The 27,425-nt window shown below is 59.7% G+C and overlaps 2 protein-coding genes across 5 annotated transcripts; one reads left to right on the top strand and one right to left on the bottom strand.

The window, feature by feature from the left end:
- Positions 1-678: 678 nt before the first annotated feature.
- PDYN (prodynorphin) lies at positions 679-3,901 on the top strand. The gene is given in 6 exon segments (XM_030463362.1): positions 679-735; positions 1,005-1,091; positions 1,093-1,165; positions 2,142-2,176; positions 2,940-3,059; positions 3,335-3,901. Coding segments are annotated over 6 exon segments (939 nt in total).
- Positions 3,902-4,869: 968 nt separating this feature from the next.
- Positions 4,870-26,370, bottom strand: LOC103532208 (tyrosine-protein phosphatase non-receptor type substrate 1-like). 4 transcript variants are annotated; one of them, XM_030463306.1, is made up of 9 exons: positions 26,248-26,370; positions 14,889-14,970; positions 9,179-9,529; positions 8,695-9,009; positions 8,214-8,564; positions 7,860-7,961; positions 7,474-7,495; positions 7,049-7,088; positions 4,870-6,424 (listed from the first exon to the last, which is right to left on the bottom strand). In XM_030463306.1, exons 2-9 carry the CDS (start codon positions 14,956-14,958, stop codon positions 6,170-6,172), a joined length of 1,506 nt encoding a protein of 501 aa, XP_030319166.1. In that variant the 5' UTR covers positions 14,959-14,970; positions 26,248-26,370; the 3' UTR covers positions 4,870-6,169. The 4 variants fall into 4 exon arrangements, with proteins under 4 accessions (XP_030319166.1, XP_030319163.1, XP_030319165.1 ...); XM_030463303.1 differs by lacking the exon at positions 26,248-26,370 and adding an exon at positions 15,238-15,354 and having other exon boundaries at positions 14,889-15,027; XM_030463305.1 differs by lacking the exon at positions 26,248-26,370 and adding an exon at positions 15,238-15,309.
- Positions 26,371-27,425: the final 1,055 nt, after the last annotated feature.

Raw genomic sequence — 27,425 nt, forward strand, 5'->3', positions numbered from 1 at the left:
CGCTGGGATGTGCACCCCAATCCTTGGGACAAGCTGGGGGCTGCAGGGAGGCCCCGGCACGGTGGGAGAGCTGGCTGGGGAGGTGGCGGGGATGCTGCGAGGCTGATTATTCACATCTTCCCTCGCCCCGATTGGCTCCGCCGAGCCGAGCGCAGCCGGGCCCCTCTGCAGGAGGAGACTCCGTGGCCATAAAAGCAGGGTGGGAGCCGGCGGACGGCGAGTCCGGGGGGGCAACCGGGCATCACCGCGGGGCCACCAGCCAAAGGGGCCTTGCCACTGCCACTGATGAGCATCTCAGCCTGACCCCCGCGGAGGGACAACCATCACCTATCACCCGTCCTGACTCGGCGGAGCGGGTGCTCGGCGGGACGGGCAGCAGCAGCAGGTAGGGCTGCCGGGGTGACATGGCCGGGCATATCACCAAACCAAAGTGATTCCCTTTCCAAACTCCCCCCCCCAGCCAGGGTGCTGAGTGGGGATCGTGCCTGGGCTCGTTTTGAGGGGCTCCTGCCTGGCCCCAGGTGCTCCTCTCACCTCGAGTGATTTTGTAGCCCATGAACTGCTGTCTGGAGCTTTGTTGGGGTTTGTTTTGATGCAGATGCCACATCTGCCACATCTGCCACCCTGGCAGAAGGGACACCCAGGGCTTGGAGGGGCAAAGGGAGTAGGGGGGAGAAGATGGGGGAGCTTTCTGTATCTCCTCACGTGGCTCAAGCAGCAGTGGTGGCCGCAGTGGTGAGTTTTGCTGTGATTCTGTTCCAAAAGTCATTGGCTTCTTCGAGAAGCTGTGTCCGGAAGGCATCTCCAGAACATTTTTAAAGGTGAGAAAAGGGATGAGTGGAAGGTGATTCTTCTCCACAAGAAATCTCTGCAGGGTCCTGGCGTAGACCCAGATGGAAGCAGAGACCTGCTCAGCCTGGGGGAGCAGCTCAGATCCCTCACTAGAAATAATCACAGATTAATTGTAACGGGGTATTGGTGTCTGTGCCACTGGGCTCACACAGTCCCAGTGGAAACAGGACAGGGAAAGAGGGGACCCTGGCAGACACCTGGCACAGGTAGGACATGCTGAGGGTGGCTGTGGCAGCCAGGACCCACAGGTAGCATTGCCAGATGCTGCCATGATCCTGTCGAGGTGTTTCTGCAGGAGGGACAACTCCACAGCCTTGGGGCTCCTCCAGGTAACACACATCGAGCTCTAATTCTGCTTTTCTTCTTCCTCCCTTTTGTGTGCTTCTTCTTCTCACTTTTGCCCAAAACCCTTTGTTTTTCTCCCCTTTTCCTGCCCCATTTTTGCCAGCCCCCCTCTCACTGCAGGAGCAGGCAGGGCGCTGCAGGGACATTGCTGGCATTGCCTGGACAAGGTGTGCTGGCAGCTGGATGTCCAGGGGTGTCTGGGAATGGAGGGTCCTTGGCCACACTGTGCCCTGGAGAGCTGCAGCTCCCCTGAGTGCCGTCAGGTCCCCAATTCTTTGGCTGTAGCTGGGCATGGAGCAGGGCAGGGGAAGCGGGTGGAGAAAAATGTTCCCAGTGGGGCAGCAGGGAAGCAGCTGTGGTTGTTTTGGGAGCTTTGTTCCCCCCGGCACAGCTGCTGGCACCTACCTGCATGGCTGGTGAGCCCTTGCTCCTCGGTGCCATCTCAGTGGTGTGGAGGCAATAAGGGGTGGTCGCTGGGTCTCGGTGGGGAGGGCTGTCTGGGGTGTCCCTGTGCCCATCCTGGGTGTCTGTCCACCCCTGTGCCCGCTGCTCTGCCAGGACCAGTCCAGGTGATGCTCTCGGGGCTGTGCGGTGCCGGTGCCGCGGTGCAGCCCAGGAATGCAGACAGCTTGGCACACGATGGTGAAGATAATTCGAATTAAATTTTAATCTAGCATGAATTAATACTGTGGCATTAACATTTCTTCATCAGTACCAATTACAGTACATTAGCAGATACTGCTGGAGAATACAATAGTCTCTGATATGCGTCATTAATGTGTAACAGATCCCTCTGGGTCATGCCTTTCCACCCTGGATAACAGCAGCCAGGGAGGCAGGTGGGTGCTTGCTGCTAGCACACCCCTTTGGGGGCAGCTCTTGTTCCCAGGGCTGTTGGGGTCTTGGTGGCACTGCAGTCCTGTGGCACTGCAACTGGGGCCAGTACTGGCTCCTCCAGCCTTCCTCAGGGGGTTCTGATGTGGTGCTGCTGGCACAGCCCCTCTCCCAGCCACTGCTGCACATTCAGACCTCCCTGGCTTTGTCAGCTGAGGTGGGAGGCTTTGGGAGGCTGAAGGATGGTGTGATGGTGGCTTGCAGGTAAGACTGAACCTGAAATCTGACTGTTCCTCCTTCCCTCCTGCTGCACCAGCCCAGCAGAAGTGTCAGCTGGGAGGGAGGGGAGCCAGGGCTGCAGCACCTGGGTGAGTTGGGACCAGGTGATGGCATGTCCCCATCCTCATCCTGCTGCTGGCTCCAATCATGATCCTTCCTTTCCTCAAGGCCAAGGGGAGAGCTGATGATTCATCCTCTCTGCAAGAACGCACGGTTACAGTATTGCAGGGAAACTCGGTGCTAAAGGGAAAAAAGGGGCTTTTCTTTCCAGTGCTAAGGGGGGAGTGATGAGGGAGATGGGATGGGGATGAGATGGTGGTTCCTTGGTGGCTCTGGGGGCCAGGCCGTAGCTTGTGCCAAGGACCAGGCTGCAGGCAGGGTAAGGAACTGCATCCCTTGGTGTCCTTGCCAGTCACTCCTGTCTGCTTCCATCCCTGCCTGAGACCCAGGAGCAACTGGAGGTGAGTGCTGCAGGCAGGGTCCCAGTGTGTGTCCCCTGGAGCAGCCACAGAGGTGCAGGTGGTGGGCACCCAACACCAAGGGTTCTGGGGATGGGCTTCCCGGGGCCAGTGTGGGGAAGGTGACAGGCTCTGTGCTGTCCCCTCCCCAGACAGTGGCCGTGGGGCGAGATGGCACGGTGGGTGCTGATGCTGGCCCTCATCCTGTCCCTGGCTGTGGTGGCATCTGCAGACTGTGTGACCCAGTGCTCCCTCTGCGCGTCCCAGACCGACACCGGTGTCTGGCCACTGGTGAGTGCTGGACCCATGCAGCCTTTATCTGGGGGGAAGGGGGAGTCACAGCGACAGGGACATCATGGGGGATATTGCTGGCAGAGCTGGGTGCTGCCAGGGTGGTGGGAAGGTGTAAGCGTGGGCTCCTCGCTGAGCTTGGCAGCACGGAGAGCACGGACAGACTCCCGAGCTTGGGGTGGGAACACCCCCGGGGGGGTGGTGGGAGGAAGGCAGGGAGGACCCCCGAGCAGTGGGGTGATGCCGGTGGGTGCCTCGGGGCTGCTGTCTTGCAGATGTGCCTGTGGGAATGCCAGGGCTCCTCACCCCCGGGCCCCGAGTGGGAGACCTGCAGGAAGGCGCTGGCCCTCCTGGCCCCGCTGGTGGCCCTGTCTGACGGGACAGAGCTGTCCCCTCGGGAGGCGGAGGAGGAGGAGGCAGAGCCGGAGCCGGAGCCGGGTCCCGGGGAGCTGCCGTCGGCGCCGGCCAAGCGCTACGGGGGCTTCATGAAGAAGCTGTCGAAGGGGAAGCTGCTGTCCCTGCTGCGTGAGAACGCCCACACCAAGGGGGGACTCAGCAAGAAGTTCGGGGGCTTCGGCCGCAAGCCGGGGGAGCGGGAGGCCCCCCAGGACTACCCGGAGCCGGCTGGAGAGGGGGACGAGGAGCCCACGGGGCCCGGGGCCGAGGGGCAGGAGCTGGCGGAGCTGCACAAGCGTTACGGGGGCTTCATGCGGCGGATCCGGCCCAAGCTGAAGTGGGACAGTCAGAAGCGGTACGGGGGCTTCCTGCGGCGGCAGTTCAAGGTGACGGCGCGGGCGGACGAGGACCCCAGCGCTTACTCAGGGGAGGTCTCGGATCTATAGAACCCGGGGGGTCCCCACAACCCTGGCCCCATCCTCTGCCCAGAGTCACCCCTGCCTCTCCTCCTCCACCCCCCCCCCCCCAGGGGACTGTGTGTCCCCATCCCCAGTTGTCCCTCTCTGGTTCACTTGTCCATCCCTTAGGGACCCCTCGTATTGAGGGGACAGTGCCACCCCTCCGACTGCTGGCGTTGCGGCTGCGGGGCCATCCCCTGGGGCAAACGGGGTGGGGGACACCTCCCCCCCCCCACCACGGCTGCAGACACACAGCAGGGTCTGGGAACCATCCCAGCAGGTGGCCTCGGAGCACCGGGAAGGATGAGCCGGGCAGGATGAGGCTCCCCAGGCTGGGAGATGACCCGAGTGGTCAGCACGGCCCTGGGAGAGGTGGCTGAGCAGGGCTGGCACCGTGTCACTGGGGCAGACACAACCCCCACCCTCTTCCTCAAGCTGTGTCCCCCAATCCCAGCACCCACCCAGTCCCCCCGGGGTTCTCCTGCTCCCCTTGCAGCCAATAAAAGGCAGATGCCAACAAAGCTGAAGCCGTGCTGGGTGCTCAGCAGTGGATTCATCCAGGGCTCCGTGGGGCAGATCAAGTCCCCAGCATGAGGGCACCACACACCCTAAGCCGGGGTCTGGAGGGGTGATGGGTGCTGCTGTGGGTGCCAAGGAGGAGGTGGGACCACACCAGCTCCAGAGTTAGAAAGGGGGTGACTGCAGAGGACTGGCACACTCAACTCACCCCTGGCACAGGCTGCAGGCAGACCCCAGTCTATAGTGGGGGGGTTATTGGCATGGCCCCCAACTCCCCCCTTCTGCTGCTACCATCCTCCTCAGCACACCCCGGAGCTGTGCAGGATGAGACCCTCCCCCTCCTCACTGCAGGACATGATGACCTCCCCCCCAACATGCTCCCCACCCTAAGTGCAGGTGACAAAGTGACTGCCCTGAGCAGGGGCCACACCACGGTGCGGGAGCAGCACAGGACTTTTCACTTTTATTATAAAAATATCTTGCAAGCAAAAAGAAAAGAACAAAACAAAACAAAAAAAGGTCTGTACAGGCAGTCACATCGCTCTCAAAGCATCACCAGGCCCCTTCCTCCATAGACAATTCCCCCCCCCCAGCAGCCAGGGTTGGGGGAACACAGTCCCACTCCTGCAAGGCCACTGGTGCTGTGGGAGCCAGCACAGGGTGCTGGCCCTGTGCTGTAGCCCAGGGAGGGGACACAGGGAAGACATCTGTCCCCACAGGAGGGCTGGGGGGAGCATGCTGCCACCCCCCCACAGAGCTGGGAAGGGGTCATGTGAGTCTCTTAAAATCTACAGGTTTTAGGGGTCTTCACTGAGGCCTCGGTCTTGATTCTGCACATCTTACTCTAGTGTTAAGTACACAGCAGCACACCCACGTACAACACAAAACATTGGGGTTTTTAGCTCTAGAAATTAACAGTTACATGTCAAACAGTCAAAACATGTTACACGGTACCTGCAGGGAGCTCCCGGGGCTGCGGGGGGTGGAACCAGGGCTGGTGGGGGCACCTGCAAAGCTGCACCCTGTGTACAAACCTGGGGCAGCACCGATGGGTCCCAGGGTAGGGCAAGGCTGTGCAGAGGAGGAGGAGGAGGAGGAAGAAGATGCTGGGTACCAGGGAGCTTTCCCAGGAGCCTCCCTGGGTGGCAGGACAGGAAAGCCCATGGTGGGAGGCTCAGCTCAGTGGCCTGCCCAGCCTCGTTGGCCTTGGTGCGAGACAGAGGTCCCGCAGAAGGGACACTTGGGAAGAGAGAGGCGGACGCTTCCGTCCTTTAAAGCCAGAGTTTGTTTTCCAGGCGCCGGAGGCAGGGAGCCCCAGAAGGCAGTGTGGGGGCTCCAGTGGGGCCAGGGTGGCCGTGGGAAGCCGTGCAAGCCTGGCCGGGCAGCAGCAGCATCCTCACTGGAGCTGGCAGGGAGGCACTGTCCCCATCCCTCTGCCCAGGCGGAGCTTCCCGAGGAGCCTCTGGTCCACTGGACCTGCTGGCAGGCAAACCCAGCACGCCGAGCTGAGTGGGATCCCAAAGGGATGGAGCTGGAAGCCCCAGGACCAAGCTGCCTCCAAAAAAAAAACCAAAAAAACCAGGTCTCTGCAGATGGGAGATGACCCCCCCAGCATCACAAGCTCCGTTTCCACCCCGTGGGTACCACAGCCCATCTTCACATCGCTTTCAGTGCTGCCAGGAGAATTCCTCCTGGGGAGGAGCAGGGTGGCTCCCTGAGGGGCAAGGGGGTCCCCGCTCACTTCCTCGGGATCTGGACACTGGCATACTCGGAGCTGGCCTCCTCGGGGCCAGGGGCTGGCCGTTTGGGTGCCTTGCTGAGGTGCACCATGTCCAGGTCAGCGTAGGTGAGGTTGTCGTCGCCGGTGGGCGCGGGGCTGCTCTGGATGCAGGCGTAGTCTGACTGTTGGCTCAGCTCCACCATCCTGCGGATCGGCTTCCGCTCCTTGTCGAAGTTCAGGTCCGCGTAAGTCAGGTTGTTGGGGTCGGATTCCTGCACGGGAGAAACCACCAGTTCTTCCTCCGGGAGGACGTGGGAAGAGCCACCCATGCCCCAAGCCCCACAGTGAAGTCAGTCCCCTCCAGCCTGACCTGGGACAACTCGGTCCCTGCTTGTCCAGAGGGAACAACACAGAGGGACAACCCCACAGCAATCCTTTACACCCCCTAAGCCCTAAAAATCACCAGCCACCAACAGGCTTCAGAGCCACCACTGCAGCCAACCCATCCTGCTTGGGATGGGCAAGGGTGCCCAGCGATGCCCACGTGGGAGCTGGCAGAGGCTGGGTGGGATGGACAGATTGCTGCTGATCACGACTGTGCTCAGAACTGAGTCACCAAATGCAAAATAACTCCACAAATAGCCTGGCTGGCTGACACACAGCTGGGTCTGCAGGCAGCACACACCCTGTCTGTCCTGGGAGGAGGAGAGGGCAAAAGCAGAAAAGATGCTGGGAAGTGGCTGCCCCTGGGGCAGCTCCTCTTCCCTCTCCAGCCACAGCGTGGAGACACTGAGATGTTTCACAGGGGAACCACCACCCTCCACTGGAGACACTGAGATGTTTCAAAGGGGAACCTCTGGAAACACACCAAGGTGTCCCAGGGCTGAGCAACACACCTGGGTAGTGGCCTCGCTGCTTTTCTCAGGCTCATGTAACCTGAAAGAGGGAACACAGCAGGTCAGATCAAGTGCCTTCTTGCCTCTTGCCCAGTGATGGAGCTGCTGGGGGGGATTCAGATGCAAAACCAAGGTCCTTGCCACAGCCCCAAGCAGGATGACTCCTCACCCACAAGCATTTGTGCTGGTCCAGCTACATCTCTGTAGGCTGGAGACCCAGCTTCCACCCAAAAGCCAAGTATCTGGGGACAAGATGACAGTAGGGGCAGAACCACAAGCAGGGAGGTGCCTGTGGTCCTGCCTTCCCTGTCACAAGCTCTTGGGGCTCCAGCTCCATCCCCATCCCAAGGGACCCCCTTTGCAGGCTGAAGGTGTCCAGCTCAGAGTGCCCACAGATTTGGTGACCAGAAGGAATCAGCACTTACCTAGCAGACGGTGAGCTTTTACCTGCCAGAAGAGAAATAGTTTAGGAAAGAAACAGTTTGGTAAATAAGTTAACCTCCCTCTTCCCTAGGCACATGCAGAGGTGGCTGCAAGAGCTGACACACTTTTCCCAGAGACAAGTGGCTGCAGTCTCACTCCAGGACTGCATCTGGCAGAGGGGTGCCAGATGTTTCAGGTACAAGGGATAACAACCACGTTAGTCCCTGCTCCTGGCTGGCATGGGCACGTGGTGGCAACCAGGCAGAGCTTTCCCTGCAGCCTGCAAAGAGCCCCACCAGCCCTGCTCCACCCTCCCTTTCCCAAGTACAGACGAATTGTCTCAGGAAGAGAAAAGGGCTGGGAGCAGCTGCTTCCCTGGTTCTCTTACCCTTGCTCTGCTTTGCCCGGATGAGGTAAAGAGTTGCAGCCACCAGCAGTGCCAGCACAGTGCAGATCACTCCCACCACGATATAAATGAGGCGCAACTTGTCTGAAACATGAATGAAGATGATGAGCGGGGGCCTGAAAACACCAAAAGCAACCAAGTCCCTGCAGCCTTACACCCAGACTTGGCTTGGGGACAACTGAAGCACCAGGGACAACAACTCAGTAATTGCCAACATCACCCCCTGCCCCATAGGATGAAGATTTTGTCCTTGACACAGGTTCTGGTGGGAAAATGATCATTCTCAAGGGGACGACATCTTGAGATACCCCCTGTATCCCAGTGCCTCTCACGCACCATCCTCTCCCTGGGTCTGTCCGCCGGTGCCCTCCTGGGCTGGGACAGTGACCCGCAGTGCAGCCAGCTCGCTGAGGGGCTCCTGCCCATCGTGCACCACTCTGCAGGTGAACACCGACCCGTTCCTCTCCACCGTGGCTTGCAGCTCCACCTGGCTCCTCAGTTCAAACAACCCCCGCCGCGTCTCCACCGCCCGCGAGACGTTCTCCACCTTCATCTCCATCCCGTTCTCCAGCCAGGTGACGGACACCTCTCCCGGGTAAAACCCCTCCAGCTGGCAGGAGAAGGTCACCGTCCCGTTCGGCTCCACGGGGCCGGGGGGCTCGGCCACCACACGCACTCTGGGGGGCACTGGGGAGAGAGGCGGCGCCTGGAGCCCGGCGTCCCGCGGCTCCGCTGCCCGCAGGGTGCCCGCTCCCTGCCCCGCGCCCCCAGCCCCGCGGGACCCGGGCACCCCTGGCCGGGCCCCCCCAGCCCTCACCTCGCAGGACCTTGCTGAGCTGGAAGGTCTCCCTCAGCGGGGCCCTCAGCGTGGGGTGCTGCACCTCGCAGACGAGCTGCGAGCGGACGTCCTCCTCCTGCAGCGTCACCGTCACCGAGCTGGACATGTCGTAGGAGGATTTTGTCCTCCCGGGGGTGACCCGGGGCTGCTGAGCGGAGATGGAGGCCGCGTCCTTCAACCACCTCACGGCGATGTTTTCGGGGTAGAACCCTCCAGACACGCAGGTGACGGACACCGACTGCCCCGGCCCCACTCTGTGCTGGGGCCCAGACACCACCGGGGGGGTGGGTTTGGCTGTGGGGAGAAGTGTGGGACCCTCAGACCGGGCTCTGCCAGCCCTGCCCGGCCCCGGGGCCTCCCTTGAGGACCTGGATGAGCCCCTTCCCCATGGGCTGGGCCGGGCCAGGGTCTGACCCCGCCCGGGCTGGTTCCCAGCAGGAGCTGCTCTGACAGCCCCACTCACCACGGACAGACACCTCCGTGCCCTTCCCGTGCTGGAACACCTCATCCACACCAAACCGTTTGCGGAACTTGATGCAGTAATAGGTGCCAGCATCCTCGGGGCCAACATCCCGGAGGTAGATGCTGAAATCTGTGTTGGATCCAGGCTCTGCCCTGGTCACACGGGGGAACACGCCGTTCTGGTCATAAACAGTCTCATTCCCCATGCCCCAGCCCTTCAGCCACTTCAGGGGGCCAGCGGGACCATATCCAGATGAGATGCAGGTCAGGTTGAGTGTTTCCCCTGCTGTCACTGACACCTTGTCCTGAGGCTGCTCCAGCTGGAAGCCTTCACTCACCTGGGCACCCACACCTGGGGAATAAACAGAACAAGTCCCACCCAGCACCACACCCTGACCCCCCTCCTGCCCTACCCTGGCTGAGCACACTGCTCCGGTGGGCACTGACCAGGAACCACAGCACCAGGGAGTCCTGCGGAGCAGCTGTGGTTGGGGGAACCCCCCAGAGCCTTGCCCAGGGGTCTCAGAGCAGAGGCAGCCGGAGCTGTGCTGGCCCGGTGTCCCCGTGTCCTGCTCTGCAGAGCTGAACCACGGAGCTGAGCCCGCCCACCCGTGTCTGCCCCACACTCTGCTGCCCCCACGGCCGCTCTGCTCCGGCACAAACAAGGGCACCCAGCGTGAAGCACACCAAAAAGCAAGCTCCCCTTCAGACGAAACGTTTTCTGCAGGGAATCTGTCCTGTTTCTGAGCTGGATGCAAGCTGTGATTCGCGCGGCACACAGCCATTAGCTGTCGCCAGTGCCGGTCACACAGACGCCATTCCCGGTGTCACCGACAGAGGAGAGCCGTCCCCTTCCTTCCGAGCATCTCAAGAGTGACATTCCCTAATCCAGCAGAATGCTTTGGCCCTCCTCACTCTCCCGAGTGCCCCCCACCTGTGCACCCATGGGTGCCAAGGCACCTTTCTGCAGGCACCAGCAGGCAGGGAGGCAAGGGTTAATTCTGGCAAGGGTTGCCACAGCCAAGATAATTTTTGCAACTGGGTTGAGGGAGTTTCCCATACAGGTCACTGCTTAAAGGAACGTTTTTGAGCAACGTGAGAGGTGGGAGAACCCTTTACATCTGCCTGCTGATCCCAGGGCCCAGGCACTGCTGCAGCCCTGGGGCTGGCACGTGGCACACGGAAACGGTGTCACAGTGGTGCAGAAACAGCCACGTCCGAGCAGGTAACTCCTGCCACAGCTGAACAGTGCTGGGAGCTTGTGACCAGCATCCCAGTGGGGTGGGAGCTCCACAGGATGGGTTGGAGAGCTGCAGCTGCACCCCACAGCTCACCATTGGGACCCCCCAGGATGGGACAAGCTCTTTGGCTGGATGGTCCCTGGAGGACCTGCTGCAGGACGAGCTGCTCTGACCCCTCCAAGCCATAGCTGACTCCCAGAGAGCCTGGGGAGGATTTCTGGCAGCTGTTAATCCCTTCTGACTTCCAGTGGTGGCTGACCCACCCCCAGATGTTCTCACTGTCTGCACAACTCCTCCACCTCTATGGCCAGAGCTCCCAGCAGCAGTTCCTCCAGACTCCCCAAGTTAAAGGCTTTTTGCCCAGGGCACAAATCCACTGTCTTCCCATCAGGGGTTGATGCTCATAGCCAAAATTTCCAGCCCTTGGCATTTCCCTTCGAAGCCACATTGAGGCTAACACAGCACCTGGACACCAGAACAAGTTTGCCCCATAAAACAAGCACAGAAGGATGGAAACCTGGTTTGGGTCACGTTGTTCAGGCTGAGCCTGGGCCTTGCATCCAAGCAGCAGTGGTCAGGACCTCTATGAGGTGACCCCATGTTTCTTGGGTGACCCCCAAATCACATGGAGCAGCTCTGGGCACTGCACCCCATGTGTAGCACAGGGAGGTGACACAGGGCACACGCCACTGGCACTGCTGCTGTGACATCACCTGAGCTCCTGCCCTGCCTGCTGCCCCCAGAGCTTTCACAAGAAGTGGCTGAGAAATGCACAGAGAAGTTTGAAAGCTCAGAAGCACCTTCCACACCTCAACATCCACCTCTTGCCAAGTCCCTGTGTGGGGACATGACAAGGGCAGGGGACAGGGCTGCTCTGGGCACAGGGACAGGCACACCCAGCCACCCATTGCACAGAACCCACAGCCCTTTGGTAAAAGTGGCTTCTATGGGGTGGTGACCCCCATGTCCCTGTGCTGGGGGAGCTGCCTGGATGGAAGGGGCCAGCACCACCCTGCACAGCCCAGCCTACAGTCAGCCCAGTGCTTCCTTTCCTCCTTCCTCTCTCCATCTGTCCCTCTGCCCACCAGGCACGTGCCATGCCACAGCACAGAGCCTGGGGAGCCGCCTGCTTTGGGGTCCCAGAGCTGTCCCCAACACCAAAGGATGGTCAGGGCCTGGATCAGGGCTGCTTTAGCTCTGCTTGGCCAATGCTCCCTCTCCAGATCAGGGGTTGCAGGAGCTCTGTTAACCATGAGCTTCACCACCTTAGCACCACATCTCCTCACTAAGCCCAGCTCACACCTCCTGACTTCTCCCCCTGCCTACCCTGTGCCAGGACCAGCCCCAGCCCCCAAACACCTTCAAACTCCAGCAGGGACAAGAGCAGGGACAAGAGAGGCAGAGCAAGGCCCCAGCCCCCACCATAGGAAAGCACAAAGGGGAAGTTGGTAGCAAACCCCAAAATACGCAAGTTAGAAAATGTGAAGTTTCCACTGAAGCTCCTTCCCTCCCTTCCCCCTGAACACAGCTCCTCCTTGCACCCAGCAGATATCTCTCCTCCTTCCCTTTTCTGGGTGCTCACTCCAAGGAGTGGTGGGAGCAGGAGATGGGCTGAGACCCCCCCACACACAAGGAGGTATTTGCACATGGGACACAGCACAGTTTCTCACCACAGGCACCAGGACAGTGCAAACCTGTGTCCCCCATCCACACCCCCAGTGCCACCCCGTGACACTGTGTCCTTAGACCTCAAACCACCTAGAGCAGGAGCACGATCCTTTCACCACCAAGAAGAAGGGGAGTTTAGGTGCTCTGCCCTGGTAATCTGCTCCAGCCTACACTCTGGGATTAGCAAAGGGTTTTCAAGCCCTGAAAGTCACCACCTGACAGCTCCCACGTAGATGGGAGCACCCTCACGACACGGACCCAAAGCCCTTCCAGCCTGGAAAAAGAGGCAGAAGCACAGGCGTGGTGCTGTGCCTGGCCTGGCAGAGCCTCCCTCCTGCTGGGTGGTTTCATCTGAGGACAAAGTCATCCACAGCTCTCCTGCTGCTGTGCAACTTTTCTATCTTGGTGACACATTTTTTCCCCTGTATTCCCCCTTTTGAAGTATTTGATACCGAGCAGATTGCAGGAGGCCGGGGTTTAATTCAGGAGAGGCTGCTTGGATGCTTCCTGATAAAAATAGATTTTTTTTTTTCTATTTTCTTCCAAAGGAGCCAGGGAAGGAGCTCTGGGACAGCAAGGGGAGGGCTGCTTGCCCCAGAAGAAACGTGCAGCTGGTCCCTGGCATCCAGAGCCCCACGGTCACTGACTGAAGGAACGGGCCCGATGGGCAAGAGAAGCCTTAAAAATAATCCTGCTGGAATTTCACCTGCAGTGGGGGAAACTAACAGGTGCTGCCTATAAAAAGGGCCTGGAATCTGCAATCCAGGGAAGACAAGCAAAGAGACCCCGTTGAGCACGATGCAGATCCCAGGGCTGGGGACAGTTATAGTAAAGGCTGTTCTGTACACATGTGATAGCAGAGGAAGCCTCGGATCACATGCAGCCACCATTTGTGAGCTTCCCTCCTACAGCATGAGCCCAAATTCAGCTTGGAAGCCAGCGCCCCCCCACCAAATACATTTCCTCTTCAGAGGAGGCTCCGGGAAGCGCAGCCGAAACCTTCCATGGAGAAACACCCACACCAAGGGTTCTGCATGGCACATTTTTCAACAGGGCTTTGCAATTTGGCTTCCCAGCATCCCATTCCTCTTTGCCCTACAGGAAGATCTCCTGCAGGACCTTCCCTTTTCCCCTACAGGAAGATCTCCTGCTCGACCTTTCCTTTTCCCTTTAACCTCTGCAGAAGCTCTGTGGGAGCAGCAGGAGCCTGGACCAACTCTTCTGGAACTCTGGCTCAGCTTGAGCTCTGGCCCAGAGGGTTCACCACAGAGTCTCTATCACATTGAAAAAAAAAAGAAAAAAAAAAATTTGCATGGGGTTGCTCCTGAAATCAGGGACACAAACCACCTCACAACACAGGGCTTTCTGCCCCGGGGTGGTTCTTTTTTTCTGTGCCTTGGAAAAATGGGGTTCTTACTCCAAGGCCATGTTCAATGAAACTCAAGAGCTTTGCTGGAGCCATTCTCTCATGGCAGGAAATCACAGCAGTTTGCTGGGAAGCTGCACTCACAGCCAAAGCCTTCTTGGCTTCCAGCAACTGGGGGTTTTCAGCTTGGGGCCAACTCTTCTCAGTTGTGATCAGGCAACTCAAAGCAAGGAGTGTTGTGCTGAAAGCATTTGCTTTCTGCTCAAGTTTGCGCTCAACTCCCCGCCCGAGTAAAGCTTTGATGGTAAATATTTCCAAAGGGCTTGGGAGAATGTGGTGTTCCCCCAGGCAGGATGGTGTTTCACCCAGGAGGGAGCCTGGGCTGGGCTATTAGTGGTGGGATCCATCTGGAAGGTGGGAAATCTGGAAGGATCAGCCAAAAAGCCCAGCAGTGAGATGTTCCTGAACATGCACTGCTATTGCCCCCAGAAGGTTCCACAAAAAGCCCTCTCCCTTCCTGCAGGCAAGGAAGGAGAACCACTCCTTAGAAGATGAAGAGCACCAAAACTAAACATTTTAGAAACGAAACATCCTGGAAAGCAGCAGCCACCACAGGGCTTTGTTCCTGGTGGGGTGAGAAACTTCCCACCGCCAGCGAGGGAAGGGAAACAGCCTGGGAGCAGCACACCCCCTCATCCCTTCCCAGGTGTATCCCCAAGGTTTTAGGAGGCTGATGGAGCCACAAACCCCAAAGGGGGCTGGGGGAGCCCGAGGTGCCCCAGGGCCAGTGCTCACACTGGTGGTGCGAGGTGGGGTGGTGCAATCCCACCACTTTGGGGCTCAACAGTTGGGTAGAGCCACAACCCCTGCACAGATTCGGGGTTTAAAGCAGAAGGGGAGCAAGACAAACAAGTTCCCAGCAGAGGAGGTGGGCAGCCCCCCCCTCCCCTCCCCAGGGCCTCCCCATGCCCGCTGCTCCCCCATCCTCCCCATCTCCAGCCAGGCTCCAAAAGTGAAAATTTCAGCTTCTTGCAGAGATTTGCCTCTCGCATAGCTGGCAGGGGGGGGGGGGGGGGAGGCTGGCAAAGGGGTGGAATGGACAAGCCTCTTCATGCCCCTGCCTAACTCCCTCGTCTCGCTGGGAAGGGGAATGTTTGCCTTGGAAGTTGCTTCTGGAGGAGCCCAGGGCCCCGTCCCCTGTCCCCCTTCTGCCACCGCCACGTTCTAGGTCATCTCCTCCAAAGGTCAAACCCAGCCGTGCGTGGCCAGGAGGCATCATGTCGCCTTGGGGAGGTGTGCGGCGGAGGGGCACCCAGGGAGAGGCGAGGATGGAGCCGGGGGAACGGGGGGAAAAAAAAAAAAGAAAAAAAAATCCAACCCCCTGCAGGAAGGGAGGGGGCAGCAGGAGGGGGGCAAGGGGGGTGTTCGTGGCTTACCTGGCAAGGAGAGCAGCACCAGGTAGGTCAGCGGCCAGGCAGGGCCGGGGCTGCGGGGAACGGGCTCCATCCTCGGCAGCTTCTGGGGAGCAGAGACGGGAGGGGGGGGAACGGCTGCAGAGCGCGGCTCCGGGCTTCGCTTTTTTTTTTTTTTTTTTTTTTTTAAATAAGAGGAAAAAAAAAAAAAAAAGAACACCAGAATTGCAGCTGGAGAAGGAAATCGCTCTTCTCAGCCCTGAAATGAGGAAGGAGGGTTGGGCTCCTGGCCCCCTCTACCCCCCGGGCTGCGGGCGGAGAACACGCGGGCGGACACACGCGTGGAGCCCCCCTGCTTCCCACACACACACACCTTACACCATCCCCCGTGGGCACCGAGCTGGCCGGGCCCCGGGCTCGGGCTCCGCCGCGGCGGGGCCCCGGGCGGGCGCATGCCCCGGTGCGAGCGGAGCGGAGCCGCGCCCGCCTCCCGCCTCCCTCCCTCCCTCCCGCCGCCGTTGCCGTGGCACCGGGGCGGGATGGGGCCGGCCCCGACACCCTCCCCAACCCCCCGCGGCTCCGGTTTAAGGCCGTTTCCCCGGCACCGGGAGGCGAAGCCTGCACCGCCCGAGCCGGAGGAAAAAAAAAGAAGAAGAAGAAAAAAGTTGCTTTTGGGAAGTTTCCCCCCTCCCCCGCGGTGTGCTGCTGCCTTAAGGTGGGCTGGGGGAGACCCCCGGGGCAGAGGAAGGATGGGTCAGTGGCCCCGGGGCTGTGAGGAAGGGCCTCCAGCTTGCCACAGGCTTCCAGGTGGGCACAGCCACAGCACGCAGCGAGGTATTCCTGGAATTGGGGTGCTGCAGGGGGGCACAAGGCCTTGGGGAGCTCCTGGTCATCTTGTGGGATCCAAGGAGCTGTGGCAGGGCCAGTGGCTGAGCTGGATCGGCCCATGGCAGAGGCACATGTGGCACCGTGAAGGTGAAATGGGGACAGGGCAGCTCAGCCCATGGGGTGCGAGGAGAGGAGCTGGGGGCAGGACAGACCTTTGGAGAGTGGATGGGGAGGGAGAGGAGGCACCTGCACACCTCTCAGCAAGGGGTGCTTGGAGACATGCTCTAAGGGACACCTCTGTGATGTCCCCTCTGCAGGACCCATGGCAGGGAGTAACAAGAGCCCGAGACTGAGGCAGCTGCCATGGGGCTGAGGGTGGGTGCAGGGAGGAGGAGGAGGGTGTCAGGACATGACCATCCAAGGGACACGTGTCCCCTGCACCACCCTGTTTCTCTCCAGCACGAAGTCCTTCTCTGAGAGGCACAAGGACATGTCCTCCACTGCCTGTGCCTGCTGCAGCTTCTCCCACCACCCGTGGGCACTTCAGCAAGGCCAGGACAGGGACCAGTTTGTTCCCTGGTGCCCCACAGCCAGCCCTGCTGCTGGCAGGTCCCAGACCAACCCCTCTGCCCACCCAGGGATGGGGTAGACACCCCGCAGACCAAGGGGCTCCCAGCATGCCCAGGTAGCACCCACCAGCACCCATCCACACCATAGCATCCCAAATCACACCAAACTGCTCTCACTGGGTGCTGTGCTACACCAAAGGGGGCAGAGACCGGTGCTGGCTCCCCCTCCCTCCCTCCCCAGGCAGCCGCTGGGGCTGTCGGCTTTATTTAGAGCCTCACACAAACAAACTGCACAGATATCTGAAGTGACTTGGCACCATCAAGCTGCACACAGCCTCAGCCTGCGCGGCCCCAGCCCCTCCAGCCTCCTCCCCCCCGGGCCCAGCTACGCCCATGTTGTTGCATCCAGCCTTAATTTAGTTCCTTTTGCTGCTGGGAGCTGGGATCAACCTTCCCCAGGCATCTGTGCTGCACCTCCCACTGGGACACCCCCATCCCTCCCTGGGAGCTGGGGGCTGCACCCAGCGCTGCTCCTACTGTAAAATAATTTGTGTCCAGAGCAGCCTTGGGGTTGTTTCCCCTTTGCACAGCTGGCGAGGGGCTGAGCCAGCAGCAGGGACTCAGAGGAGCTCTTGGGTTTGGCCTTCGGCTTCTTGCACATGCAGCTTGGCGAGGAAGTAAACACTCCCCTTGCACAGGGATGGGACACGGGATTAGCAGCAGCTTGAGGAAATCCTGCAGCTCCAGCACGGTGGGCAGCACATCCCACCCAGTCTGGCTGCAGGCACCCTCGGAGCGAGCAGGAGCCCTGCAAGGGGAAGGTGCTGGGGACAGCCATTCCACAGCCACTTTCCTGGCTGTTTTTAAATGGAAACACAGCTCCCGGAGGCCTGGGCTGATTTCAGCCTGTCTGGGCTGTTCTCCTGCTCAACACTGAAGGTTCAGACAACCTGTTTTGGGGAGATTACAGAGCAGAGAAAGCCCATATTGCAAGCAGCCGCTGCAGAGCGCTCAGGAAGGAAAGTTGAGAGCTTAAAAAAAGCTCTGCAAGAGAAGGTACCGCGGCAGAGCAGATGGTGCAGCGTGAGCTTCCCGGGAAGAGCTGCGAGTGCTCCCCATTAGGCAGCATATGGGCAGGCTCAGCTGCCTCCCCTCCTGCCCACGGCCCTTCCACTCGGCATCGTCGGGACCTGCTCCAGCACGGGGAGTTTGGAGAAGCCACCCCAGGAGGTTGTGGGGCAGCCCCTGCCCCGCAGGCTGGCAGCAAACCTGGAGCAGAGGAGCTCTGCTCCTTCACGCATCTGAGATGGAGAGAGTTTGGGGGACACGCCACGGGTCTGCACCCGAGAGCCCTGCTCTCACAGCATCCTCATACACCAGCTCCAACCCCGCTGCTGCCCCAGGAATGGGATTTGGGAGCTGGGTCTCCCAAGCAGCACCCAGCATGGGGCGGGCTGGGGAGGTGTTTTGGGAGAGCTTTTCAAGAATAGGTTGATTTTCACAGCTTTGAGGCACAGGGAGGAACTTGCAGCACGCTGCCAGCACCCGTCTGGGGAAGACACGTGCTCTGGCTGAGCTCACCCACGGCCCAGGTTTGGGTGCTGGGGGGAGGCAGGGCTCTGGTCCTCTTCCTGGGAGAAAAGGCTCTGGGCAGAGCTGTCTCTGGCCCCCCAGCAGGGACCAGGTGTGGTTTTTGCATTTCCCTGTTTTTAGCTGCCAGGCTGCATGAGCAGCTTCTCCCCTGCCCAGGAGGAGGTGGAGACTTGTCCCCACACAGGGACCCCCAGCACCTCTGGAAAGAACCCAAATAGACCCTCTTGTCTGAACCTGGCAGCATCCGAGGGGGAGGGAGGGGGGGGGGGGGCAATTACAGCCTCACCAGGGCTATCCCAGCCAAAAAAAATCTGGCAGCACTGGTTTTTCCCAGACTGCTCTTTCATCCCCTAATTAGCAGCCTGTCTGCTCCCCTCGCAGCACCCAGAGCCCACGGGCACAGCGGTGGCTGCTCTGTGGGGAGGGGACTCAGGGGTGACATGGGAGAGGTTTTGGTTCCTGCCTCATGGTGCCAAACTTGGGCCACAGCTCACTAACAAGGGAAGTGACAGTGGTTCTTCCCCTGCCCTGGATTTCCCCCCCTGGAGTCCCAGCTCCAGACCAGCAGGATGCAGCCCTGTGCAAAGGTTACCCACAGCCTGGCCACATCACACCAGGACTGCCATGGGCTCAGTTCAGCCTCAAAACCCAAACCAGCAGGGAAAACTTGGAGGTAAAGATAGGAAAAACACCAGTACTGTGGACATCATCCTGGAAAACACCCTGGAACGAGCACCCAGCAGTGCCACGGGTGCAGAACCGTGCCCAAGCACCAGCAAGGAGTCAGCACCCATGGGAACCCCCCATGATAAACCCCATGAACACAGGGCTCAGCCCCACAGAGCCACTCACAGGGACTCACTGCCCCAGGGCAGCCCAGCCCCAAACACAACCCAGCTCAGTCCCAGCACACAAAAGCTGCTGCTTTGATACTTTCACCACAAGAGGTGTGTGACCACATCACAGCACCCAGCCCAGCCCCAGCACCCACACCAGCTCTGCTCTGCTGCTCACAGGCTGGCACAGCCTGCCTGAGCCCAAGAGCAACATGTGCATGGGACTGTGCACACCCATCCACCCTCCAGCTCCAAAGCCAAACTTCAAGCCCTCTCCAGCCTACCAGCCAGGCAGACACAACTTTCAGCCCTTCTGCCCCTCCCCTTCAGGCTGGGGAATCAGCCCCTCTCCCTTTAGCTGGGAGAAAAAAACACACAAATGCATCCTAAAGTAAGTAGCACCAATTACACTGCTGATATTTAGGGCTTCCAGCACAACAAATGGAGCTTCAGCTTCATTAGGTACCATGCCAATTTAATCCAAGACATCCAGTACAGAAGGAGCTGAATCTCTGGGATGTTAACAGCACTACGGGAACAGGCGGATGGAGAGCAGTGACCTGCAGCCTCTTTACCAGGAGCAGCACCCAGGGGTGCCCAAGCTGCACCATGACCCCAGCTGTGACCTGGGGAAGGGGCAAAGGCAGCAGAACACCCCCAGCAGGACCCTCCCCCCAGCCCTACAAACACTGCTTGAGAAAACCAAAGGTGTGCATCATACCTGTCTGCCCAGCACCCACTCCTGCTGCAGCACCCACAACCATGGACACCTTATGTAGGGAGAGAGGGGGGTTCTCAGGCTGCTCCCCTATATGGCAGAGGCCCTGGGGGTGTTAATGAGCTGCAGGTGCCTCATTAAGGCTGTGATCCCCAGAGGATGGGCAGGAGGGGGTTGGGTGGCTGCTGCTGTGGGGGCAGCCCCTGCATGGGCTTTGGCCCTCACCTTTTTTTGGGGGGGGGGGGGGCAGGGAGGGATTCTGGCTCTGCCTGCCCCACGCTGGGCTTTGCCAGCCTGGGATGGTGCTTTCAGTGCCCTCCCAGTGCCCTCCCAGTGCCCCAGGAAGCTCTGGGGCTGCTCCAGCTCCTGCCCACCGGGAAACTCGGTCAGGCGTCCTTAATGCAGCCCTGAACACTTTCGACTGGGGGAATTCCTCCTGGCTGTGTCAGAGCAGGAAAGGTGGCTGATATCCTGTGCCTGGCCTGGAAGCAGCCCCGGCTGACCTGGAGGCGATGGGCAGAGGGGAGGATGATTTTGGGTGAAACTGCTGACGTGTTGGGAAAAACCGGCTGGGCGGGAGGAGGGAGCTGGCAGGGCCAGTGTGACCTTTGTTCCAGGGCAGGATCCTGTCCATGCCTCTGGAAAGGGGTTTGCTGGCTGCCTGGGGAGGGGGCAGGGGGGGTGCAAAGTCCACACTGTCCCATCCTGCAGCCTCCTGGGTCACTGCCCAGCACAGGGACGGGACTGGGGTGTCAGGCAGCCTCCCCAAACCCCCCGGGCATGGGATGGATGCTCAGTCCCCTGAGCAGTTGTGCTGAAGGGGAAAAAGTGGCAGGCAGGGGCAACCAGGATGTCCCAGCTGTGCAGGGGACAGATTGGAGCTGGGTGTTAATGGTTGATGGGCTCCTGGGAGCTATTTGAGCCCAAGTCCCCCATCCCTGCTCCGGAGGGCTTTGCTCTGCACTGCACTGGCCCATGGGCAGGTGGTGGCAGTGCTGGTACCAGGACCCCCATGGTGCACTGGCATACCCCTCCCAAATCACTGCCAAATTTATGGATCAGGGGCTATCAGGAGGCCTTGTCCCACTGACACCACACAGACTCAGAGCCTTCTTCAGCCCCTGTAGCAGTGGCTCTGCCCCAGGTCCCTGCTGGTGGCTCCCCACATCAGATGCAGGCAGAGCTCCTCCAGCTCTGGGGCTGCTGGGGGCTGCCAGTGCCATGCCCATGCCCATGCCCAGGGCTGGCTGGGGACCAAGCAGGGACACCCTGGAGTCTGCACCCAGGAGGATGGCTGCAGGCTGTGGGGATGCCCGTGGGGTCAGTGGGTCCTGCAGGCCCGTGGAGTGATGCTAGAGAAGACCTTGGTCTCCCCTTGGCTGTGCCGTGGTGGGATGAGGAGCCTGGCCAAGGGAGGAGTGATATCATCTTGCTTTTCATCTGCCTTTTTTTTTTCTTTTTTTTTTTTCCCTACATCATCTCAAAGTTCTTTGTTGATTGCAATTTGTTATCATGAAAGCGCATCCAATGCTGCAGCAGCAGATAATGCTCTGCACGCTCCCAGGCAGGCTGCAGGCAGAGCTGCCTGATAAAAGTCCTGCGGCAGCTGCAGATGAAAATAAAAACTGCTGGCGCGGGGGGATTGATGGCGTTAAGATATCTCAGCCCATCGCTTCCTGCCCTGCTGGAGCCTCCGGGTCAGCTGCAGGACATTGAAGCCCAAACTCGGAGAGGATCGGATGCTTTGGGGCGGTACCAGGCTGGGGGATGTCCCAGCAAAGGGTTGAGCTGGGGTGCAGGGGGTGTGGGATTGAGGGTCACCCCTCACCGAGTGTTTTCACTGAGGGTACCGGAGGTGACAGAGGTGACAGCGTGTCTGGCAGCGAGGGCTTTTTCCGAGGTGATTTGTGGAGCTGAGATCCCTTATCTGATCCAGATCCAATCAGCGATTGTGCTGTTGGAATGCAAGGGGGCTGCACCCACCCAAAAGGCCCCAAACCCAGCCCTGGAGGGGGTGCTGCTGTCCTGGCCACCCCCCAGCGCTGTCCCCAGCCCAGACACTGGTCTGACCCTGAAGTGGCCATCCCCAAGCTGTCCCCACATGCTGGGGGTTCGGGGGTGTTTGCTTTTGCCCTTCTTGACACCAGGCACATCCACGCTGCCTGCCCAGTGCTCCCAGCCCCACGGGGCCGAGGCCACGCTGGTCCTGCTGCTGGGAGCTGGACAGAAATGTTCCTGCAAAGGTTTTGTGTTGATGTCTGGGGGTTTTTTGTTGGGGTTTTTTTTTTGAGTTTTGGGGTTTTTTGTTTTGGTGGTTGTTTTTTTTGTTTTGTTTTGGTGTTTTTTTGTTTTTTTTTGTTTGTTTGTTTTTGTTTTTTTTTTTATCTGAGGTGCAACAAAAAGCTTGAGGATTAATTCAAGCTCTGGCAGATCCACCATGCTTCTGGTGACTGCATCTGTCCCCAGGGTCTGGCTTGGCCCTGATAAGGAGCTGCAAATCCGAGCTGTGAAATGCCTCTGCCCTTCCCTGCAGCTCAGCCTGCCCGGAGCCAGAGCAAGAGGAGCTGCGGGACAGGTTTAGGAATTATTTTATTCCTCTTTATTTTTTCAGGAGTGATATTATCATCACCTAGGGATTAGCGACTCGTGGTGACCAGAGTCGGCACCAGCTGAGGGTGGGGGGGTGGTGGTCGTGGGTATGGGACACATGTCCTGCGTGTGCATGTGTTTGCGTGGCCACATCTGCGTGTGTTCACGTACGTGTGCACACACACACACGCATATGCAGTAGTACCTGGGAGGGGGTGTGGGTGCCACTGGTGGGTGGCATCGCGAGGTCTGAGCCACGCACGGCCCCCGGGAGCTGCCCGGGAGGGAGGGAAGGAGCCGGCAGCAAAGCATCTGCCCCGCCACACGCACGGGGGATGCTCCAGCCTTTTAACAGCAGCTCCTGGCCGCCGGCATTAATGATATCCACCCAATTAGCCGCTGCGAGCTCTGCCTAGCCCGAAGGATTAGCAGGGGAAATCATCCTCCCTGGGTGTAAGCAGTTACCGCAGTTAATTACCCATCGCCTGCATCCCCAGCCCGGCACTAGCTCCTGGCCATGGCAGGGCCGGGGGGCTCCCACCAGCCCGGCCGGGGCCTCGTTCTGCTCCTGGAGACCGGAGCTGTTTACGGAGAATTCGTCGGGCTCGGGGATACGTTATTTTTACACGTTGCCATGGTTACCGATACCATTATAAAATTAAGTCTGAACCTCGCGGAAGAAATGTGTCTGTCAGAGGCGCCGATTTCAACCAGCACCTTGTCCAGCCCACACCCCCGAGGAAGGGTCCTTGGGGGTCGCATCCTGCGTGGACGGACTGGGGAACCGGTCTGGGGTGCTGAACATCAGGCTGGGGTCGGGACCAGTGGGATGGGGTCCATAACAGCGGGCTGGGGTGCTGAGCAGCGGGCTGGGGTCGGGACCAGTGGGATGGGGTCCCTAACACCGGGTTGGGGTGCTGAGCAGCGGGCTGCGGTGCTGTGCATCGGGCTGGGGCCTGGAGCACCAGACTGGGGTCCATAACAGCGGGCTGGGGTGCTGAGCATCGGGCTGGGGTGCTGAGCATCGGGCTGGCCTGGCAACACCACGCCGGGAGCCTCTGGCGCCAGCACAGCCCCTGGCGCTGGCAGCACCTCCGGGCACGTTTGGGTCAGACAAAAGCTGGCTGAGAGCATGCTTTCACCCTGCTTCACTGCTCCCTCCCGCAGCGCCTGCTTTTTTCCCTCCTGCTCCTGCTTCTCTAAATATTTTTTCCTTTCCCTGCACAGGGATATTTGTGCCCGGGCCGGGGCCGCTGCCAACGCCGGGGCTGCCGCCAAGCACTGCTCAGCTTTAAGGTCGCTCCTTGCCGGGGGCAGCGGGGACCCCCTCTTCCTCCTGCTGGTGGCCGAGGATGCCCTGTGCCACCCATGGGAAGGGGAGGTCCCCAAAGGGTGTCCCCATCCCCAGCAGCAATCTCTGGCTCTTTTCCCCAGACTAAAGCTGCCAGAGCATCCTCAGGAGCGTGTGTGGCTGTCCTGGGACATGTGTGAGGACCAGGATGACCCCATGGTGTCCCCATCAGTGGGTCCATACACCTCCTGCCCACTCTGGGACGCCGTCCAGGGCACTGGCAGGACCAAGTGTGGCAGCCGGACCCCGTGCTGGCTGGGCAGGGTGGTTGTCCCTGAGCAATGTCTAACGCCGAAAGCACAAAGTGAGTCTTTCTTAAGCACTGGATGTTCCTGTTCGTCCCACGGTCCTGGAAATCCCTGTGTAATCCTTGCCAGAGGCCTGACACCCCGCGGTGAAGGATCGCACGGGCCAGCGCAGTGTCAAGCGTGAAGGATTTCCTTTCATCGCTGGGTTTGACACTTTGGGTTTTTTCTGCCTTCCCCCTCTGCCTGACAGAGAAGAGATCGGAATGGCCGGAGGGCAGCTTCTGATCTGCCCCTCAGATCCAGGGATTTAATGAAAATGAGACAGATCGGGCAGAGATCTTCCCAGGAGCACCAGCTGCAACAGCACAACCTCCTCGTAGACACCAGAGAATCCACAAAGACAAGCAGCATCCTTCCCTCACCTCCACCTATCCTCAGCTTAAAGCCTTGGGGGTCCCTGTTGCAGCTCCCCATGGCTGCAGCCTGGGACCCCAACTCCCCCCTGAACACTCCGGGGGTCCCGGGGGTGCCCGGTGCCGGGGGGGTTGGTGGCTGTCCGGGAACGCAGCTCTCCCGGGGCTGGAGAAATCTCTGCTGTGCTGGAGCTGTCAGCACATCAGGAGCCCGGGGGCAGGATGAGGCTGCAGCACCGAACCAGTTCCTATGACAACCCCAAATCCCGGACCTGTTTATCCCCTTTAATATAAATCCACAATAACCGTGAAACCGGGGAATAAGATTCAATAAGTAAAACGGGGAATAAATCAGGAGCAGTGTAAAGCAGCTTGTCACCCTTTTGCTTCAGCCTCATTCCCTGCTTTCTGAGGAAAACCCTGAGAAACTGGGAGGTGCAAAGGGGGAATAGGAGGAGAGTTTGGACTGGGGTCATCCCAGGGCTGTTCCCTCTCCCATCAGGAATGCAGCCCGAGGCAGTCAGAGGCCTCAGGCACATGTGGCCTTTTTTTGGGAACAATCAAAGTATCTCTGAGACCCTCTTGCCCTTTCCAGCCCCCTCCAGCTCCTTGTGCTGCTTCCTGTCCATATCTGAGCACAGCATCCCCAAGGCATCCCCTGGCCTCATGGGGTCTGCTGTGGCCTCATGAGGTTTCCGTGGCATTAGGGGGGCCCTGTGGGGTCCCTGTAGCATCAGATCCTCTTCCCTGGGTGGGCTTGTGACCACCATGATCTGACAGTGTCAAGGACAGGGATGGGGACAGAGCTGGAACACCAGGGTGTCTTGGACAGACAGGCACAAACCAGGGCCTTGGCTGGAGCCACTGCCCCATCAGCCACTGGAGGGGACAGGCTGGAGCCGTGCTGGCTCCCAGGAGACACGATGGCCCCTGGGCAAACCCCTGCCAGGCTCTGCCAGCCCCGGGGGGAGCTCTGCTCCTCCCTGCAGAGCTGGAGCATCCCGGGGCAGGGCATGAGGAGTTTATTCCCATCTCTCCCATTTTCCCCTCTCTCAGCTCTGGCTCCAGCACAAGCTCAGCTTTGTCCTGCTCCCCTACGAGTGCTGCCAGACCCCTCCTGTCCCCTAGGACACCAGGGAGATGCCCACGTCCCCTCGTTTCAGCCAGCCCCATGTGCCAGATGAGACCATGCTCTTCCTCAGCGTTAATTCAACCTTTTGCTCCCCTCTCCTTGCTGCCAGGGCTGGCATCCTCCAGCAGGGATACTCTCAGGACTAGCTGCTCTCTCTTATTCCATGTTTTCCATCAGAGACTCATACTTCTCCTTGGCTCTTGACACAGCCCACGTGTCCCACACTGGCTCCCTGGCATGGCACAGCATGGCATGGCACAGCATGGCACAGCACAGTACCACCAGCCCAGCAAGCCCCAACAACCCTGTTTGCCACCTCCAGGAGCTGTTTCCCAGCCCTTGGGACCAGGACCAGAACAGAAGCTTGGGCAGTGCCTCCCCTGAGCATCCCCTGGCCCTTCCCCAGCTCCTGCTTTCTGCCTCTGCCCAGGGTGGGGATCTGCCAAGAATCCCCTCACACAGGGTGCAGCTCAGCTTGGCCTCCCCCAGCCCTTTGGCTTCTCCATCCCACAAGGTTCCAGCACTGGGCTCACACCACTCAGAGGAGAAGCCCAGCTCAACTTCTCTGGTGGCTTTTGCAGTGCTTGGTTAACAGCTGGACGTGACGACTTCAAAGGTCTTTCCTAACCAAAACAATTCCATGATTCTATGATTCTAACCCAGCACCACCACACACACAGCATGAGCTTCTTGCCTCTTTGATGGGACACAGCACCACAACCTCACCCACCCCACTGCACCCTCAGGGTGTCCAGGCATGGGATCTGGCACTGGGACACAGCCCAAACCACGAGTGGGACACTGAGCCTCTCCTCACCGCCCACCCAGCCCCCACCCCCTGGCTGCGGGCAGGATCCCGATGGGCACCACCACACCCCCTGCCCACACCACAGCTCCTGCAGCTCTCGGCCTGGCACAAGCACCCTCGTCCCTCCTCCTCCCTCCTCCCTTCTTCCTCCTCCCGCACCCAGCAGGACGTGGCTCCCGCCGGCACCAAGAAACCACCTCGGGCAAGCAGTAAATCCTCAGCCCTGGCATTGCTCAGCCTTGCCCCCCGAGCAGGGCACTGCTCCCCCCGAGCCAGGTGCTCCCCAGCACGCTCTTACCTTCTGTCCGTGGTCAGGCTCTTATTTGTGCTTTCACTGCCGGCACACCCTGGGGCTGGTGGCTTAAAGGATTTTCCTATAATAACCACCAAATCCCTGCCCTGGGCAGTAAGCTGCAGACCTGGGCTTTTTCCTAGGTGCCGAGCACTCCGCGGCGCTCTGCTCGCTTTGCATATGGTCCCGTCGGACTGGATTTCCCCACCACCACCTCCTGACTCAGCCCCGTGCTTTAAAAAAACCTAAATCCCCGTGAATTTCATTTCCCCTTGCCCTCAAGGTCTATCCTTATACTTGTCCTATCCTTATACTTACCCTGTCCTTAATTTGCATACCCCCTCTGTCCTCTCAATCCTGACCTCAGCTTCCTGCCAACTTCAGCGTCCTCCCTTGGCAGAGGTCGGACAGCCCCCGGCAAACAACCTGCCACTGCCCTACCTGCCACTGCCCTACCTGCAGGGTGCTGAGTGCCCCCAAGCTGCTCCCAAGAAAAGAGATACCCCCACACTGCAACCCCCTTCCCCCCATCAGCAGGGGATGCTTATGAGGTAGTGCAAATGAATTGCAGTGGCAGCTTCTCTCCCCCCATCACCAATCTCTCCCCCAGAGGATCTTTGCCAGACACCCAGGCTCCCCCGGGCACTCAGAGGCTGCTGGTTTCCCCCCCCCCACGTCTTCCCTCACTTCCCTTTTTTTTGATTCAAAAAGTTGATAAAAGTTGGAACTTGGCGGCCGCAGCAGCTTTCAAAGTTACAGGCAGCCCAGACTGCCAGTTCCTCTGCCTGAAAAGCACATTTCACCCTCAGCCCAGCACACGGGGCAGTGGGAGCATCTGCTACGTGTGTGTGTGTGTGTACATCGTGCTGGGGGGCAGCTGGGAGCTGCGGGGGTGCCCATCGTGGAGCACACCATAGGTGGCACCATGATCCATCCCCAGCCACCAGCCCCCTGCCCTCGGGAGTGGGCAGCAAGCAGGAGAAGTGCACGGAGCAGATGTGCATGGAGCACGAGGTGTGGATGGAGCAATGTGCCTGCAGCAGAAGTGCTTGGAGCAGGGGCTGAGCTCGGAAAAGACTTGCACAGAGCAGAGGAGCTGCATGGAGCAGATGTATATGGACTGTCTGGAGCACGGGTTGGGAAGCAGGGGTGGAAGGGCTGGCTGCTGCCAGCTGCCCTGCTTT

The sequence above is a fragment of the Calypte anna genome, chromosome 20 (genome assembly GCF_003957555.1).
Source record: "Calypte anna isolate BGI_N300 chromosome 20, bCalAnn1_v1.p, whole genome shotgun sequence".
Lineage (NCBI taxonomy): Eukaryota > Metazoa > Chordata > Aves > Apodiformes > Trochilidae > Calypte > Calypte anna.